Here is a 16,630-nt window from a genome sequence, read left to right on the forward strand (position 1 = left end):
CATAAAACAAGGCATATAAAAAATCAACATCTACTAAGTTTGACAAACTATATAGAAAAACCATGAACATTCACAACACCAAATCAATATCATTCACCATAAAATATATTCTCACAATATAATTATCCAATATTATTTGCTCAAATTTAGAGAACGTTGATTTTTAACTGAATTTATATGCCCCGTTCTAAAATGGAGGTAGTATATATTTGATACTCTCTCCATTCCCATAAATAAAACACACACGCTTCTTAAGAATTAACTTTGATCAAGATTTATCCAAATATATAAGGAATATTTGATAGAAATTGATATTATGTGAAAGTGTTTTTCAATACGAATCCGACGACATCTATTTTCTATGACATAAGCAATGAAAAACACTTGCACTTTATTCATAAGAAAGGAGGGAGCACCGTTTACACTAAATGTTGTTTTTTTATATTATTATGTAGCATGGTACATGCATTTTTTCGTTTTGATATATAGTACTTCCAAGCATGAAAAACTTAGACATTATTTTTTAGCTTTGGTGGTGGTGTTAGAGCATCCACAATGTTGCTAAAAGTCAAATATACCAAGTAATGAAAAATGGCTTTAATGTTAAATGACTAGGTTTACCGCAGTGTGTAGATTGCCAAAAGAATCAATATTCTCTCTCGTGGCCCACAACAAAGAGAGAGACAAGAGGGGGGATAAGTTTGGATATAGGAGCAACTGCTTGCTCCCACGTCCTAATATTTGGCTATGACAATGCTCTCTACAATGGTGGGAACCAATGCCAAAAGCTAAATTTGGCATACACTATAGCTGCCCTTAGTGCATAAAACATAGTAGGTCTAAGCATGGAAATGTAGAACATGGTGGTGATAGAGAACATTTTTACTACCTCCATTTTAAAATATAAGACGTTTTGGTACCTACCAAAACATTTTCTTATTTGGAATATAGGAACTAGCTTTCATTGAACTCACATGGAAATTTATAAGGCGTATTGTTGAACTAAATGTCGGTGGTCGTACCGATTTTGCATTTATCCCAAGCAAAACATAAGACTGCAATCACGAAACATGTCGAAGGTTTGTCAAAATTCTAATGTATCAACATGTTTCGTGAAACGGATGGATTATTTGCCTTCACTTTTGCGAAAAGTGCTTTTGACTCCCGAACTCCAGTGCTCTCGCCATTTTATAAAAATTTAAAAATATTTATTATTTATCAAAAAATCTGAAAAATAATTGATACGTCTCACAATCATGCAAAGTATCAATACAAAATTATTTTTACTTTGTGCTAGAGAAAAATAACAGAATCTGATATGTTTTTGGAGATTTGATAATGACTACTCTTTTGTCTTTTTTGTGTAGTTTAAAATATAAATATTTAAAATTGATATTTTACATATCTGTGGATACATTATTGCTATATGCAGATTTTTTTTCAGAATTGTTGAAACTCAAAAATATGATTTTTTTATTTTAAAAACGATATTACTGGTGCCCATGTACACCAAATCTCTGTCCTCACTTTTGGGCAACTATTTTGAACTGGGAGAGTAGCAAAGTTTAGACGAATGAATATTGAGGTGATACACACAAAACGGAAAATATCGCCATCTTATCGCCGAGGAGCCCAAAGGGGAAAAAACCCCAAAGACACCGCAGCTCTGAACCCCGCCGCCATCCGCCGACCGCCGGGATGCCGAAGCCCGCGGCGTCGTTGGCTTCCCTCCTCCCGCAGCTATGGCACCGCCCCTTCTCGCCGCCTCCCCGCCTCCCCCGCGCCCTCTCCTCCTCCTCTTCCTCGCTCCTCACCACCCGCCACATCCCACGCAGCCGCTTCCGCTCCTCCCCCACCACGCACCTCGGCGCCGCCGCCACCGCGGTAACCACCGCCGCCGACCCTGTGGAAGCCCCAACAGCCAACTTGTAAGCTCCCCTCAACCCTTCCCTTCTGCTCCCCGAACAGCCTCTCTTCTGCAGGCAATACACTGATGAAATTGGTATCTACTGCACTGCAGGTACCCACTGTACGACAGGCTTCTGCCTTGCCCGTCGCAAGATTTCCCTCCGAGGATTGAGCACCTCGTCGCGCGGAAAGACGAGGTCGCCGGAGACTTCATCTCCAGGTCCCTCAGCCTCCCTCCTCTGTAAGCACTCAAATGCACAATCTGTAACACCAGCAGCTTAGTGGAAGGTGAAATGCATAGGCCGGCGCGCGAGTGATTTAGTAACATTGTGGGTGTGAAGGTATGTTGCAGATCTCATCAAGTTTGGGGCTGTGTACTATGCTCTTGTGGCGCCGCAGCCGCCTCCGTACGCTGATCCTGCGCATGTCAGGATCTTTAGAGAGGTGACCGAGCCTTCCCTTCTGCGCCGGAGGGCGTCCATTAAAGGGAAGACCGTGAGGGAGGCTCAGAAGACGTTCCGGGTGACGGACCCCAGCCAGCACCTTGAGGCCGGCACCTATCTGCGGGTTCATGTGCATCCCAAACGGTTCCCCAGGTAATTTTACTGAAGGTATTTTTATCTGCTAGGATGACCACTGTCTGTTTCCCACTGTGAACTGTTGTGATGCTTACTGACCAAATATTGTCAGGAATTATGAAATTGACTGGAAATCCAGGGTAGTGGCTACCACTGATAGCTATGTTGTCCTCAATAAGCCAGCTGCAACCGCAGTATGATTCTCTTTCCTTCCCTTTTGATCCTTCTATTTGCATCTATCGTAGATTTCCAAGGCCATGCTTATATAAGAATTCACAGTACTGATTATGTTTCTGCAAGTAACAATCTTGTATGTCTAATTTACCTTAGCATATTATGTGTGGCTTTCAAGTTTCCACTGACCATGTAATCAATCTACTTCACTAAATGAGGGCTTCATAAAACTGAGCTGTGACTAAATGGTGGCCTCATAATATTTAAAATAACTGCTCCTTCTGTCCCATGAAACACGTCTGAGATTTGTCTAAATTTTAATGTATCTAGACAGTAAATAGCCATATTAGATACATCCGAATTTTGACAAATGTCTGACATGTTTCATAGGCCGGAGGGAGTACATACCAATGATGCATGCAAGGGATTACACTAGCATAATACCAGATTATTTGTGAAACAAGATTTTTGTGTTGAGTTTCAGTTCTTGGACTTTCATAGGCCATGGCGCACGGCTAGAAGTTTAAGGGTCCAAAGTCCAAACTAATATCCTTTGATAATTTTCAATGTGTAGGTAGGAGGATCAACTGATAACATTGAGGAATCCTGTGTGGTATTTACTTCGCGTGCATTAGGACTAGAGAGCCCTTTAATGACAACCCATCAGATTGACAACTGTTCCGAGGGCTGGTTCGTCTTTTACCAACTTACTTATATATAAACCGCATGTTGTACAGTGCAAATAACTAACCCCATCCTTTCCCTTAATTTGAGAATTTGCAGTGTGGTATTGTCTAAAACCAAGGAATTCTGCTCAGTTTTCCATGGATTGATAAGGGTACATTCTTTTATTCCTCACAATAGCATGATGCTCCATGTGAACTGCTAGTCACAGTGTTAAGTTTTCCTTCTGCAACAGGAAAGACAGGTTAAGAAACTTTATCTCGCACTTACAACAGGACCCGTGTCTCCAGGAATAATTACTCATTACATGCGTCCTCTTAATCGTGCCCCCCGACTAGTTTCAGAAGGTAATCCCTGAATTGTAGTTTCTTGCTTCTAGTATCGTTGAGTGTTTAAATTATTGGCTCCAGTTCCAGTTAACATGTATTTAGGTTGCCATTCGCAAACATATTAGAGTTCAGGTTAAATCCCTCACTAAGCATATATATGCAGTAAGGTCAATAACCGACCATCATTAAATCGAACCACTTGTCATTAATTTGTTAGAGATCAGTCAATGGTTTGCATATAAGACTGGTAGTACTTCTTTACTTGTATGTCTTTTTTGTGCATTGCCTTCCCCGTGACCACTCATTTGTTTGTTTCAGTGCCTGTTTGGCTGTTAAAGATTTATAAGCAGTCCTTAGTCTGACTAAAACTAGTACGCTGTTTAAACGTCTACCCTGACCGTTAGTTAGTGTCTAAAGTTATATTGTCTTACCCTTGGATAGTATACCAGCCATGCATAGATAACCTGCTGCTGTCCTTATATCAGTAATTAATGCTTTTCTTATACTTTGCCAGATCATATTGGAGGATGGTATCTCTGTCAAATGGAGATATTAGAATGTAAGAAGGTTCCATGGCCAAAACCTTTGATAACAAAAGTCCACAAAGTGGACAACTGTGGGTGGCCCAAACAGGAAGCTGCCTATGAATGTAAGATCAATCTCATGACAGGGAAAACTCATCAGGTATTGTATCTTTATTTTTTAAAGTAATTTATTTTTTATTTAAGGTTCATCATTTATCAGTAATGTGTTCCTATTGTATGGAAAGGACACCGTTAAAGACTTGTTTTTTTTTCTAAAGTAGACTAAGAGACTCAAAACTAACAGGCTAAGAATAGGATACTCTGATATAAACTGTGAAGTACTGTTTGCCTATTTCTGCTTTTAATATTTAATGTAATCAGAACATTTACATGGATCGTTTAATGTTGGTAGGAAAGAAAAGCATAATTCTCTGATTCTTCTCATATTCAGAACTGGTATAAGAAGCTCCGTGCGTTTCCTTCTTGATGTTTGGGTGTAGAATAAGTAGTACTGATGTGAATACGTAATTTCTCTTAACCCAACTCTGCAATTCTCATCTTGTGTTGTGTCAAAGCCCACTGATGCTTGTGTTTCGAAATTAAACAATTTTCCAATGCACATCTATTTCTTTCATTGCTACATCCTTCTTTACAGTGTTGCTTGTAATCACGTCAGTGTGTGATTTGTTATATTCAATGATACAGATAAGAGCGCAACTGGCTGCTATAGGCGCTCCAATCGTAGGGGATTCTGCATACATGACTGGAGCAATTGCAGCGAAGGCTACCCCGAGTATAAACCCATATGGCAGGGAGAGCTTGAATTACAGCAGCGAAGAGGAAAAGGCTGCTGCTGTTGAAGCCTGGGTTGCTTGCCATGGCAAGGAGCCAAAATCTGTAATTGGTCTACAAGCATCTGAGATCTCGTGGGACTATGAAGGCGAGCACCACTACCACAAGGCAGGGGTCCCATGGTGGCGGCAAGATGCGGTGGAGTCCGACCTGGTCTGAGCAGTGACCGCTGTATATGAGAATTCTGTCTCTGGAACACTGCTCCCTGAACCTGAAGGGAGCCGATATGCCCATCCTCCGGTGGAGGGAAGGATCCATGGGGGCTCACTCGTCTGACAACATAAACATACCCATCATACTGACACCGGTTTCGGCCTCGAAGGGTCAGCCACCAGCACCAAGAATGTCAAACACTGAAGATCTTCAGACAGTGTGCTTCACATCTCAGGTGTCATTGACTGATGCTGAAAACTGTAATTGTTGTAGTCGGGACAGTGTTGCACTATCAATGCAATTTTCCCAGAATATTTTTTGCCGATTTTTAGCCTGGTTTTGGTCAGGTGCACTTGGTTAGGAATAGGAGACTCTGATATAAAAATGTAAAACACGGTTTACCTATATCTGCTTTTCATATTTAATGCAGTCAGAACAACACATGGATCATGAGGGATAGGTGATTCATGGATCAATAATGATTAATTTAATGTTGGCAACATAAAGCTCTAATACTTCTCATATTCAAAACTGGTACAAGAAGCTCCCTGTGTTTCCTTCTTGATGCTTGGATAGTACTGATGTGAATACACAATTTCTCTTAAGCTAAATCTGCAGTTATCTTGTTACATTGAAGTCCAGCATTGCTTGTGTTTTCAAAATTGAACAAACTGTCAATGTGTAGCTGTAATTTGTTATATTCAATGATTCAGATAAGAGCACAACTGGCTGCTATAGGCTCTCCAATTGTACAGAATTCTGTATACATGACAGGAGCAATTGCAGCGAAGGCTAACCCGAGCATAAACCCATATGGTGGCCTGAACTACAGCAGTCAAGAGGAAAAGGCTGCTGCTGTCTGAGTCTGACCTGGTATGAGCATTGAACTCTATACCAGAACTCTCCCCATGGGGACTCACTCGGCTGACAAAGAGAAACATGCCCAACATATTGACACTGGTTTTGGGCTGGAAGCCTCGCCACCTGCAGCAAGAACCTTGAACACACTGAAGATCTCCAGACAGGGTGTTTCACATATCAGGTGTGGGCGTGTGGCAGACTGATGCTGGAAACCGAGACTGCTGTAGACGGGACAGTGCTGCACTGCGAATGTAATTTTTCCAGAAACATTTTCCGTTGCGGATTTTTAGCATGGTTTCTGTCTGGTGCTGCTGTAGATTTCTGAAATGTTACCACTCTGTACTCCCTTGCACTGGCTCGTACTTTCGTACTCTGTGTCGAAGTTGAAAGGAAACCCGATCGGTGCCGTGCAGTCGTGCAGAACTTTTGAGCGGAAGCGCGTGTGTGGCCAGTTCTACATGTGCGCTGCCTCTCCTGATTCAACGAGGCCTACAAAGGAGGGAGGCCTTTTTTCCGGTTTTGGCTGGCTGCCATCTTGATCCCAGTTCCCAGTGTGTAGACCTACTCTACTCCAGCCGTCCAGACGCAGAAACCACTCGAACAGAAATGTTCCAGTGCGCAGTCTGCTGCAGCATCACAACCGGTGAGGTTCTTCTTTTTTCCTTTTTGAGTTAAATATACGTGGCTTGGTCCTTGAAGTATCGTCTGCAGCTTAGACCATCTCCAGTCGCGTCCCCCAAAGGGATTTGGGGCGCGCCGGACGAAAAATGCGTTCCAGCCGCGTCCCCCAAAGCCTTTTTTTGTCTGGCGCGCCCCTATTTGGTGTCCGGCGCCCCGAGCCCGTCCCCGTCCCACAGGGGACGCTCGGGGCACGCCGGACACAACGAAAAGCGAGGCGGGGAGTGGCGGGGCCGACGCGTCGGCCGGCACGGTTAATTTTAACCTAACCGTCGCCTACCTCGCGACGGAAGTTGTTCGCGCGCAGTGACACACGGCGGCATCTTTGCCTTAATGGCGACGGAGGGGCAGGCGAGACGTCTCGTCGGTGCTGCGCAGCCTCCACGCGTCGCCGGCGTTCGCACGCCACCGCCCGTTCCCGCGCGATCTTCCCGCCTCTTCTCGTCTGTTCCCGCGCTTTCTTCCCGACGCCGGCGTCTATAAAAGGTCTCCCGGCTCATCAATGGTAGCCACCACACCCCACCGGCAACAAACACAGCCCTCGTCGCTCCACAGCCGTCTCCTCCATCACCGGTGGCAATGGCGAACCGCCCGGCGATGGCCACTTCCCTCCACCGCCGTCTCCTCCACTTCCAGCCCGGCAGCGGCGTGCGGCACTAGAGGAGGCACTCGAGGAGGAGGCCCGCCAGCGGCGTGAGGCGCAGCAGGCGGCGGATCTAGCGGCGTTCTCCGCCCCTGCCTCCGCAGCTGAGGAGGCCGCGACGGCAGCAGCGTGGTAGGAGCAGCAGTGCGACACCGTTGCGGCGTTCGACGCCTCGACGGGACAAGAGGCGCGACGGCGCCGGTACCGGGAGGAGATGGAGCAACGATGGGCCGACGAGCGCCGGCGCCGGCGCGATGAGCGGCGGCGCTGTTCCGTGAACGGCGTGACTCGATCGAGCGCCGGCGGCGTGAGTCGATCGAGCTCCGGCAGCGAGTGACGGCGGAGGAGCATCGGCAGCGGGAGGCGGCGCTGACGGCGCTATGGGGGAGGCGGGCGGAGCTGTTGGCGGCGGAGGCCGACGCGTTTGCGGCGGCGATGATGGAGGCGCCAACAGATGTGGAGGAGGAGGCGCCAATGGAGGAGGAGGAGGCCAAGGCGGAGGAGACCGAGGTGGAGGACGACGACGACGACGAGTTCGACTGGTCCGACGACGACGGGCCGCACCCGGACGAGACGGCCGATCAGCAACGCGCCCTCGTCGAGTCCTTCGAGTCGGAGAAGAAGCTCCAGGACGACGCCCGTGCCCGCGAAGAGGCGCATATTCGTCGCGCCATCGAGCTCTCCCTCCGGGCGGCGCAGCGGGGACGGCGGAGGACGCGCGGCGGGAGCGGCACCGTCCGGCCACCGCCGAACGCAAGGAGAGGAGGCGCGCGCAGGAGGAGCTGCGGCGTAGGGGAGGCGACGACGGGCGGGGCCGTCGAACGCGCCGCCGGGCGGTCAGTAGTCTAGGTTTAGATGAAATCTAGCCATTTTCATTCAAACTTTGTAATATATAATCAAAATTGAATGAAAACCTTTATTTTCGTGCACAAATATTCATTTGGGGGCGGCGTTTGGGGGACGCGGGCACGAACAAAACACGTCCCCCAAACGCTCGATCCGGCGCGGTTTGGGGGACGCTTTGGGGGACGCGACTGGAGATGCTCTTAATTTGTTTCCTGAACCACTACAACATGGCCAAGCGAGTCTTTGAACTCGAGTTCCATTTCAATTTCGTCCAACCGGCAAACTGGATGTGAAACCTTAACCCTAGCGTATTTTCATTACTGAACACAACTCCCTTAAAAGTAAACAAGATAGGTCCGGTAAACTAAAGATAACGTACACTAGCAAATTTTGTAGACGTTTCCTTCACACCATTTAGTAGACCTTTTTTCTGGCGCTGTTGTCGGGGAAGCAATTTCGCTATTCCGGTAAGGTTGCTAGAGACCTTGTTAGTTTATCTTATTTTAAGTTTTAAGTTTTTATTTACTATTATTAGTTTATTGTTTTATTCTCTACTTGAAAACCCCAAAAAATTAGTTACTTGTTCTTTTGCAATCATAAAAGAAAATACCAAAAACATAATCACTATGGCAGAAAAGAAGCTTGGGGAATATGATATCCCCAATGATGATTTTATTCGTTCACCCATAACTCAGCCCGTTGTTGAAGCCGAGAACTACGAAATTAAGCCTAACCTTTTAAATTTTGTTCAACAAAACCAATTTGCAGGCTCAGTCGCTGAGGATTAAGTATGCATTTAAACACATTCACTGAAATATGTGATATGATGCACATTAAAGGTGTTGATCCAAATAATATTGATTAAATTATGATTGTTTCCTTTTTCATTAAAAGGAAAAACAAATGACTGGTTGGTAGCTTTGCCTAAGGGCGGTATAACTTCATGGGATGAATGCACTAATATATTTATGACTACGTTTTTTCACCAGCAAAGACTATGCAAGTGCGTTCTAACATTACAGGTTTTAGACAAGAAGACCGCGAGCCACTAGCGCTTGCATGGGAAAGGGTGAAGGAAGCCACCATGAACTGTCCAAGTCATGGAATTGAGGATTGGTTAATCCTACATTTTATTTTATAATACCCTTAACCCAATGTCAAAGTCTATACTTGATACTGCAGCTGGAGGAACATTCATGAGCAAGCCAATTTAAATGGAAAGGAGGCTTCGAGATGATATGCAAAGCAACCATGTCCAATGGCATGTAGACAGATCCTCCTCAAAAAAGGTGAATGCAATCACCGAATGTAACAATGAAGAACTTACTTCAAAGGTAGATGAGCTTATACATATTCTCAAGGGTAAGGAAACTACCCAAGTTAATGCCATCACCAATACTAAAGTTGAGGAAATAGACTTCATAGCAAGAAATCCTTATAACCTTGCATGGAAGAGTCAAAACTATGGCTCTAATTTTCCTAGATAATATAATAATAATACAGAGTTCCAAATAATAACTTCACCAAAGGTAATGGAGCAAGCAATGGTAATACCTCAATTGAAAGTACTTTCAAGAATTTTATGCATGTTCAAGCTAAACAAAATAGTACCCTTACAAAGCTCACTGAAAATCACAGCACTATGTTAGGGAATTTATCTAACCAAATTGTTTCTCTTAAGAATGATGTTCAAGTTTTACAGGAAAGGACAAAGACCGTTGATACACAACTGGGGAAGATAGTTAAAAGACAAACTATTATACTTGCAATATTTGCAGGTAAACCAGAACCAAACACCGTTGAAGATCTCAAGATGATGAGGATTGAAAGAAGTGGAGAAGCACTTGAAGAACTGGACTATAGCAATGCTCCAACACCTGAGTACTCTTTAGAAGACCTCATAAAAATGGTCACGATAAGACACCCCGGAGTCGATGAAGGTGATGGTGAAAGGTACCGTTAGTTTATTCATGAAGTAGCATGCAAAGTTCATGATTTAGAACAACAATATATAAGAAGCTAGATGGAAAACTTCCAGCTAGGCTTGATGCTATATTTGAGCCCACTATAAAATTCATTTTGGAATAAACGAGGTGGCTGCACTTTGTGATCTTTGTGCAAGCGTCTTCGCAATTCCAAAGACCTTATTTGATAAGTTAGGAATGGGGCCATTTAGAACAACTGAGCTAAGACTACACTTAGTTGATTCAACGTATAGACAAGTTGTAGGCATAAAAGATAATATTGTAGTAGAGATTAAATGATGTCCTACTCTTATTGATCTTATTATTGTGGACATGCCTGAAGATCCTATAGCTCCTATAATCTTAGGAAGGCCATTTCTTAGAACTATTAAAGCTCTGATCAACTTGCATGAAGGGAATGCGAGGATTGGACTACCATATAAAGATCCATTTGTAGTACACTTCCCTAGAAAGAAGAAGGCCAAAAATGATGATGATTATTTTGGAGTGGGTCTTCCACTTCCAAGTCTTAAGTGATCACCATCTTGATCAAGCTAATTGACCTTAACTAGAAGCGCTTCATGGGAGGCAACCCATGGTCAATAAATTTTCTATCTAGTTTTTTTAGTTTAATGTTTAGTTCTATTTGTTTTTTTCGCTCTTGTTTTTAATAAAGAGTGTTCATGAGATCTTTTGGAAAATAGGACAAGAAAATAAACAACAATGTCTTTTTGATTTTATATGCTAACAGTTGCGCATTCTTGATATGCACTGCAGTTTTTCCTTAGCCATTTTCGAGGTAATGTTGATTCATAAGGGCACGTAAAGATTGCACAGAAATTTTTGATGTTCACAGGTTACTGTAACTTCTGCGACCATCGGTACGGTAGTACCAGACCGTACCACGCACCCGTACCGCATCCACGACCACGGAAAAGAAAAGTTGAAGATTTTGTCAAAACCGTCTGTAATTTTGGCGACCATCGGTACGGGCAGACCAGACCGTATCGTGCGCCCGTACCGCTTCGACGACGGAAACATCAATTTTTCGGAAAACATATTGTAAGTTTAACGACCATCGGTATAGGGGGATACGGGCATACCAACCGGCCGTACCACATCGACCGCCTCAGTTCTAAAGCGGTTGCACCTGGTACGGGCGGGATGCGCCCGTACCGTGTGCCCATACCACGCATCGAACGACTTAAACACGCAGGAAAGAGGTAAGCAACCCCAAAATTGCATATTCCCTCTCTCTCTCTTCCTCCTCCAAACTCAAAACCTACTCCATTGGATCTCCAATTGCATTCGTTTTCAATTCGATTCCTCACACTCCATCGAAGTATGGTACGTTTCTCCTCCGACCCCCAACTTTTTATCCACGAATGCATGCTCTAGCTTTTGTCATTAACAATCTAGACTTAGGTCATATTATGAACTTCATCGCCTTAATGAGCATGCTAGATCGCAATTTTAGAGGAGATTCTTTCATAAGATATGTAGAGGATGATCATATGTCTATTTCTATTGGATCAGATTTTTATTTTTCGTTAGAAAAATTTAAGATGTGCTTAAGGTACTTTTTTTAGATAATGGGCGCTTTATTACTCAAGAGAAGCAATTACACCCGACCTCTGCATAGCTAAGATGCACACAGCCGTTTAAACCAGTCTTAACAAAGTTCTGGAACTAAAAACTGTCAAAATACAAAACACTTGTGAATGTAAAACGCCTAGGAAGATGTAGGAGGACCAATCCGTAGATTATGCTGCCACCCATGTAGGGAAAAAGTATCCCTCGCCGTATCCTCCAACCGTGTACAAACCTCCGTAAACAGGTCTCGGTTCTGCACCTTCTGAAGTGCAGACCACGAACGGAGAGTAGCTGTACATCCGTAAATAACTCTGCATAAGAGAACAATCTTTGTTATTAAAAACTTTGTCATTTCTACACATCCATAGCGACCATATCATGGCAAACGCCCCCACCCTAATAAACGTTCTGAATCTGTGATCAATACCGTGTAGCCAATTACCAAAGATATTGGTCACACTAGTTGGGGGATACAGATCTGAAGCTATTTGGATGCATGACCATATAGACCTGGCAAAGCGGCATTGGAAGAACATATGCTTAATTGTCTCATCTTGTTGACAAAAAACGCATTGTGAATTCCCATGCCAATTTCGTTTCAGAAGATTGTCTTTGGTTAGGATTACTCCACGACGCAAATACCAGCCAAAAATCTTAACTTTTAGCGGTATCTTCATCTTCCAAATCTTTTTGTTCTTATCAACTGGTATATCTGGTTGGAGGATGGCATTATATAGTGAACTTACAGAGAATTTCCCATTGGACAGCTGAACGGATGCCAAACGCAGCAGTAAGGCGTTCCATGCAATAAGTCTCGGACCGATTAAATCTCGTCTAAACGTCACATTTGGTGGTGAGGTTGCCATTACAGAAGCAATGGTATCACTTTTGCGACGGACAATGCTGAAGATTGCTGGATATTGTTCTGAGAGGGGCCTATTACCTAGCCATGTATCCTCCCAAAATCTTATCTGCGATCCATCCTTTATAATGAAAGTACCATATTTGAAGAAAAATTTCTTCGTGGCCATTAGGCCAGCCCAAAAATGCGAATCTCCCGGTTTCCAATGGATTTGGGATAACGCTTTCTCTCCTATGTACTTCCTTCTAACCAAGGTTTGCCATACGCCATTCTCGGTAAGGAGTTTAAAAAGCCACTTCCCCAATAAGGATGTGTTCTTGGCCTCGAGGTCATGAACTCCTAACCCACCCATATCTTTAGGTCGGCATACAACAGACCATTTGACCAGTCGATACTTCTTTTTCTCACTATATCCTTGCCAAAAGAATCTCGATCTATAATAATCGAGTTTGTGTAAGACACCTTTTGGCAGGATGAAGAAGGAAATCATATACAACACCATATTGGTGAGTACAGAATTAATGAGAACCAATCTTCCTCCAAGAGATAGCAATTTACCTTTCCGACTACTAAGTCTCTTCTGTAGTCTTTCTTCGACCAGTTTCCATTCAGCTATCGTCAACCTCCGATGATGAATCGGAATACCCAGATAGTTGATAGGAAACTGTCCTTGCCCACAACCAAACAGTTCCGAATAATCGGTTACTGAGTCCTGAGCATTACCAAAACAGAACAATTCGCTTTTATGGAAGTTAATCTTGAGCCCTGATAAATGCTCAAAGGCAGCCAGGATTAGCTTAAGATTTCGAGCTTTATCAAGATCATGTTCCATAAATAGAATTGTATCATCGGCGTATTGAAGGATAGATAAACCCCCATCCACTAAATGTGGGATCACTCCTTCAATTTGGCCGTCCGTTTTAGCTCTTTCGATCAGAATAGCGAGCATATCCGCCACAATATTAAATAGAAGTGGTGATAGAGGATCGCCTTGGCGTAAACCTTTTCGCGTCTGGAAAAAGCGTCCCGTGTCATCATTGACACGAATGGCTACACTTCCTCCATGCACAAAATTGTTGATCAACGCTCTCCACTCCGGTGAAAAACCTTTCATCCGGAGCATCTGATGAAGAAAAGACCAATTAAATTTATCATAGGCTTTCTCGAAATCTAATTTTAAAATTACCCCATTCAACTTTTTGGTATGCATTTCATGGACCGCCTCATGTAGAACTACAACCCCATCTAGGATATTGTGTCCTTGCATGAAGGCGGTCTGCGATGGCCTTACCACATTCTCAGCCACTGAATTTAATCAAATGGTGGCCACTTTCGTGAATATCTTGAAACTTACGTTTAGGAGACAAATGGGTCTAAACTGTTGGATCCTTTCTGCCTCTTTAACTTTAGGTAACAAGATAACCTCACCAAAATTTAGACGGAATAATTCTAGTTGTCCATCATGGAAAGCACTGAACATTTCTAGAAGGTCACCTTTAATGGTATCCCAGAAAATCTGATAGAATTCAGCAGGAAAACCATCCGGACCAGGGGTAAACCGATAATTAATTTTTAGATGAACACAAGGAGCCGCTCGCGCGCTGTGGCTGCACAGGCTGCATTACCGGTTGAAGACACACCCACTTCGCTCGGTATCGAGTTTGAATACTACCGTCATCTCAACCGTTCCAACCGTCTCAAAGACCGCGAGATCAAGTTGACAAAATGTGCATGCCCCCATATTCTGAACCAACTAGGGCTACGCAATGATTTCAATAACCTTTGCAACAATGTTGGTTTGCTTGACTTTTGTTTTCAGGAGGCCGCCACTTATCGCCGCTTGACACTCGAGTTTCTCAGCACCCTGAAGCACACGGTGAACCACTACTACAACTCTAAGGAGAACCAACCCGGAGTCGACCGGATAGCCTTCCGTTTGATGAATTGTGAGTATGATTTGACTTTAGATGAGTGGTGCAACCACTCTGGCTTTGAGAATAGTGTCACCGCCAACCGTTATGCATGCTTTACTTTGAACCCCTCACCTAGCATGTATTTTTCTAGGATGAGAATACGTAGCACACTCCCTCGGGGAAATTCTATTGAGTGCCCTGCTATTCGCTATGTGTACTATGTTATTGCTAACACCTTGCAGGCACGATGTGATTTCACAAGACTTAATGAAGAGGACACGATGATCCTCGCAAATGTTGTGTTCCCACAAAGCAACATTCGCCCAAACTTGGGTGCCATTCTTGTTCTCTACTTGAACCACCAAGCACTTGAAGCTCGTGGCCCCATATGCGGAGGTGGAGTCATTGCCATCTTCGTAAGATGGATTAATATCAATGTAAGTAATTTACAAGCATTGGAAGGCCCTCGCCGCCTTTATTTTACTACTCTCAATGCATGTGGTATGGTTAGAAAAATAGAAGGTAGATATTACTTCAATATACCGGGAGCTGATATACTTGATCGCTGCCTCTCTGCCTAATGGTCTATTCTCTCTCGAGGAAAGACGTTTGCATTATGATGCGCAGGTTGAGGGAAATCTACCCCTACAACAAGATGTACCTGAAGAAGAGGAGGAGGTTGAACAAGAACCTCAAGGATCGAAACAGGAGCAGCAGCCACTCCATGACTTCACCACCTATCAGGACATGTACGCACTCGAAGGAAGTATTGAGAATATGAGCAACCTCGCCATCAACCTTCGAGACCACACCAAACTTAATTCCCAGTTTACTCATTGGAGCAGCCAATGGAACGATGTGAATTATTCTCCACCACAATGAGCTCACCAAGAGGGCTTGCAAAAGCGTAAGCTTGGGGATGTGTTCCTCAAGCATTTCTATTTTTATTTAATAAATGTATACTCCATCTCTTTGAAAGAGCTTTGAAACACTCGTGTTGGTTTGTTCCAACACTTTGCTTTTATTTGCTTTTTGTTTTATTTCGTTTTCTTTTCTTTCATTTGTTTTTTTTTGTTCCTTACTTTGTCGCCATTCTTGTTTCTTTTTCCCTCTCTATCCCAATTCAGGAAAATACAAAAAAGGTTTTTCCTTTTATCCTTGTTCTTAAAAGAGCTGGATTTCCTGATGCCTCTTTGCTTGATAATATTTATGAGAGAGATCTAGCAAGAGTTTCGAAGGAACACATCATAAGGAAGATAAATATGAATCCACCTACAAGAGGTATGTCTTATGTATCCCACTTTTGAAGTTTGAATTGTTTATCCTAGTTAGTAGACTTGTTAATTAAGATATTGTACTAGTGGGAGTGATTTGAAACAATTGGAGTAGAGCTTTATTTGTATGCTTACTATATTGTGAAAGTTATTACTCTAGTTCATTTAGTTAACCGAGTCTTGCCTTGGAAATAATATTGTCAAACAAGTACAACAAGAATAAGTCTTAAATTTATGACTTGTATGATGACCAATTGTCTTAAGGGTTTAACTTTGAAGATACTTAACTACATAGATGTTGTGATAGACTTGATAGCACTCTTGATAGGATTTGTTTGATGGAATTGAAGTCTCGTGGTAGCTGAGACGCATACCAAAATGTAAGGTTGTATATAAATATGAGTTATTGTTTTACGTGTGTCAACATATGCATTAGTGTCTGATATTGATTTATGCGTGTCAACACGACTGTTGCGCACACTCTTGGGATACTAGCACCACCGGCCCCATGATTGTCACAATCCTACAAGGTCATTCATGACTTTTACTTGGAAACTGTCAAAGGAATTCGCAAGATATCACTTCTCAAGGCTTAGCATGGACTCGCTACTATTAGATGGTTATATTCTTTAAAGGCAATGAATGGATAATAAGTGTTTTGATAGCGTTGATCGATTGATGTGGGCGTAATTAATATACTTCATTGCTTATAGCTCTTTAGACATGAATTCCCATACTTAATTTGATGATAATAAACTACCAAGTTTTCCTTGGCAAACTGAGAGTTAACTACT

At 43.3% G+C, this 16,630-nt stretch overlaps 1 protein-coding gene across 1 annotated transcript; it reads left to right on the forward strand.

Annotated features, from left to right (window-relative positions):
* The first annotated feature begins 1,690 nt into the window (after positions 1 to 1,690).
* Positions 1,691 to 5,688, forward strand: LOC124675335 (RNA pseudouridine synthase 6, chloroplastic-like). The gene is made up of 9 exons (XM_047211405.1): positions 1,691 to 1,928; positions 2,021 to 2,149; positions 2,250 to 2,504; positions 2,599 to 2,680; positions 3,235 to 3,350; positions 3,444 to 3,498; positions 3,580 to 3,691; positions 4,188 to 4,357; positions 4,903 to 5,688. The coding sequence occupies exons 1-9, from the start codon at positions 1,699 to 1,701 to the stop codon at positions 5,206 to 5,208; spliced, it is 1,455 nt and encodes a 484-aa protein (XP_047067361.1). The 5' UTR covers positions 1,691 to 1,698; the 3' UTR covers positions 5,209 to 5,688.
* Positions 5,689 to 16,630: the final 10,942 nt, after the last annotated feature.

The sequence above is a fragment of the Lolium rigidum genome, chromosome 7, assembly GCF_022539505.1.
Source record: "Lolium rigidum isolate FL_2022 chromosome 7, APGP_CSIRO_Lrig_0.1, whole genome shotgun sequence".
Lineage (NCBI taxonomy): Eukaryota > Viridiplantae > Streptophyta > Magnoliopsida > Poales > Poaceae > Lolium > Lolium rigidum.